This window comes from Aplysia californica, unplaced genomic scaffold, assembly GCF_000002075.1.
Source record: "Aplysia californica isolate F4 #8 unplaced genomic scaffold, AplCal3.0 scaffold00494, whole genome shotgun sequence".
Classification (NCBI taxonomy): Eukaryota; Metazoa; Mollusca; class Gastropoda; order Aplysiida; family Aplysiidae; genus Aplysia; species Aplysia californica.
In genome coordinates, this window is record NW_004797764.1 from 176,905 (window position 1) to 178,645 (window position 1,741).

General features: G+C 36.9%; 1 protein-coding gene across 1 annotated transcript in view; it reads right to left on the reverse strand.

Moving 5' to 3' along the window:
• The window catches only part of LOC101864544 (elongation of very long chain fatty acids protein 7), a gene marked incomplete at its 5' end in the record, with an annotated part of 10,815 nt that overhangs the window by 5,129 nt on the left and 3,945 nt on the right, over window positions 1-1,741 (reverse strand). The window contains 1 exon segment of the mRNA XM_013086713.2: window positions 629-685. Coding sequence (XP_012942167.1) covers window positions 629-685 — 57 coding nt within the window.

Here is a 1,741-nt window from a genome sequence, read left to right on the forward strand (position 1 = left end):
TTTATATACATATTATGTCGGAGCCATCCCGGGTTAATCTAGATGTCGAGTCCACTCAAGTTCTTGTACGTGAAGGGTATAACCACTCTCACTGCGCCACTGTACAGGCGTTGTCTTTGTTTAAAAGGAGGTTTCAGTTTTATTCAAGAACTTCTATGAACTATGAAATATAAAGAAATTAATATTATGAGCTGTCATGAACTGTGAAGACAATGTGAGCTATGAACTATGAAGACAATATGAACTTTCGTGAACTATGAAGACAATATTATGAACTTTCAAGAACGATGAAGATAATATTATGAACTTTCATGAACTATGAAGACGATGTGAACTATGAACTAGTAAGACAATATGAACTTTCGTGAACTATGAAGACAAGACAACTTTCAAGAACGATGAAGAGAATATTATGAACTTTCATGAACTATGAAGACAATGTGAACTTTCATGAACTATGAAGAAAATATTAATTTCTCATCTTGAAAATCGAACTCATGCCCAACTGAGTGCACGGCAAAGAGCCTAACTTTAACACCATAGACTCTGCATGGTACTTTTTTTCTCTATGTAACACCATGGGTGTCGTATCTAACTACCTCACCACAGACGTGGCTTGCCTACTCACTGTGTCTGCTGTCTCGATATACTTGGATATATAGTACACCCAGCACACACTCGCCATCTGGAAATCGAGGTTGGACAGTTAAGGCATTCATCCTACAACCTGTTTTCATAATTATTTTTATAATCAAAGTGAATCAAATTATCTCTGCGTTTGTCCTGTGGTTTGTCATCATCATCATCATCATCATCATCATCATCATCATCATCATCATCATCATCATCATCATCATCATCATCATCATCACCATTGTAGACTGCAAAAAGACAAAAAGAAGGTGGATACTTTTATGATTTTCCAAACTTCTATACGTTCAACATTTCGCCATCTTATGGCTTTGTAAAGAACTTAAAAAAATATATGTATATTAATGACTAGAAATCTTGATAAGAACATGTACATTTTTTACAAAGTTTGGAGATATGAAAATATTATTGTTTAATAGATATTTGATTTTGTCTCTCCAAAGCACATCGCAAGGATCATGATAAAACAAACCGTAGCAAAAGGGCTGTTCATAAATAGAGGGCTGGACCTAGAAGAACTGGAATGAGCAATGTGCACATTGGAGAGTCAGGGTATTACGTAAAGAAAAAAGGTTGGGTTTTTAGTGGGGGGGGGGTCTTTGTTTGTTTGTTTAGTTGTTTGTTTATTTATTTGTTTGTTTGTTGTTGTTTTGGCGGGGGAGGGGAGGATGACTTTTAAGTGGAAAATTTCATTTTAGCTGTGGTTCGTCGATGTATAGGCCAGTATTTGCCCTCTTACAACCAATTCATCAGCCACTAAAAACAGCTTCCACCAATGCCTCATAAATGCATAATCTATTATGTCCTACTAAGTGCCGATAAGATCAAACACCAAGCCGTCTCGGACAAGGGCTAACAAATCTCAGAGGTTCTGTATGCAAGTTGCACAAGTCACCGATCCCTTTGTGGTCCTAAATAAATCGATAAGAATAGGGTTCGGCCGCCATCCAGGCAAAGTCCAAAATTAGTTCTTATCCAACTCAAAACGCTTAACTAATGTGTCCCGCACGCTCATATTACCTTGTGCAGTTGCTAGCACCGTAAAACACTTATCGAAACAAACAATAAGGGCCGATAATAATAATAATAA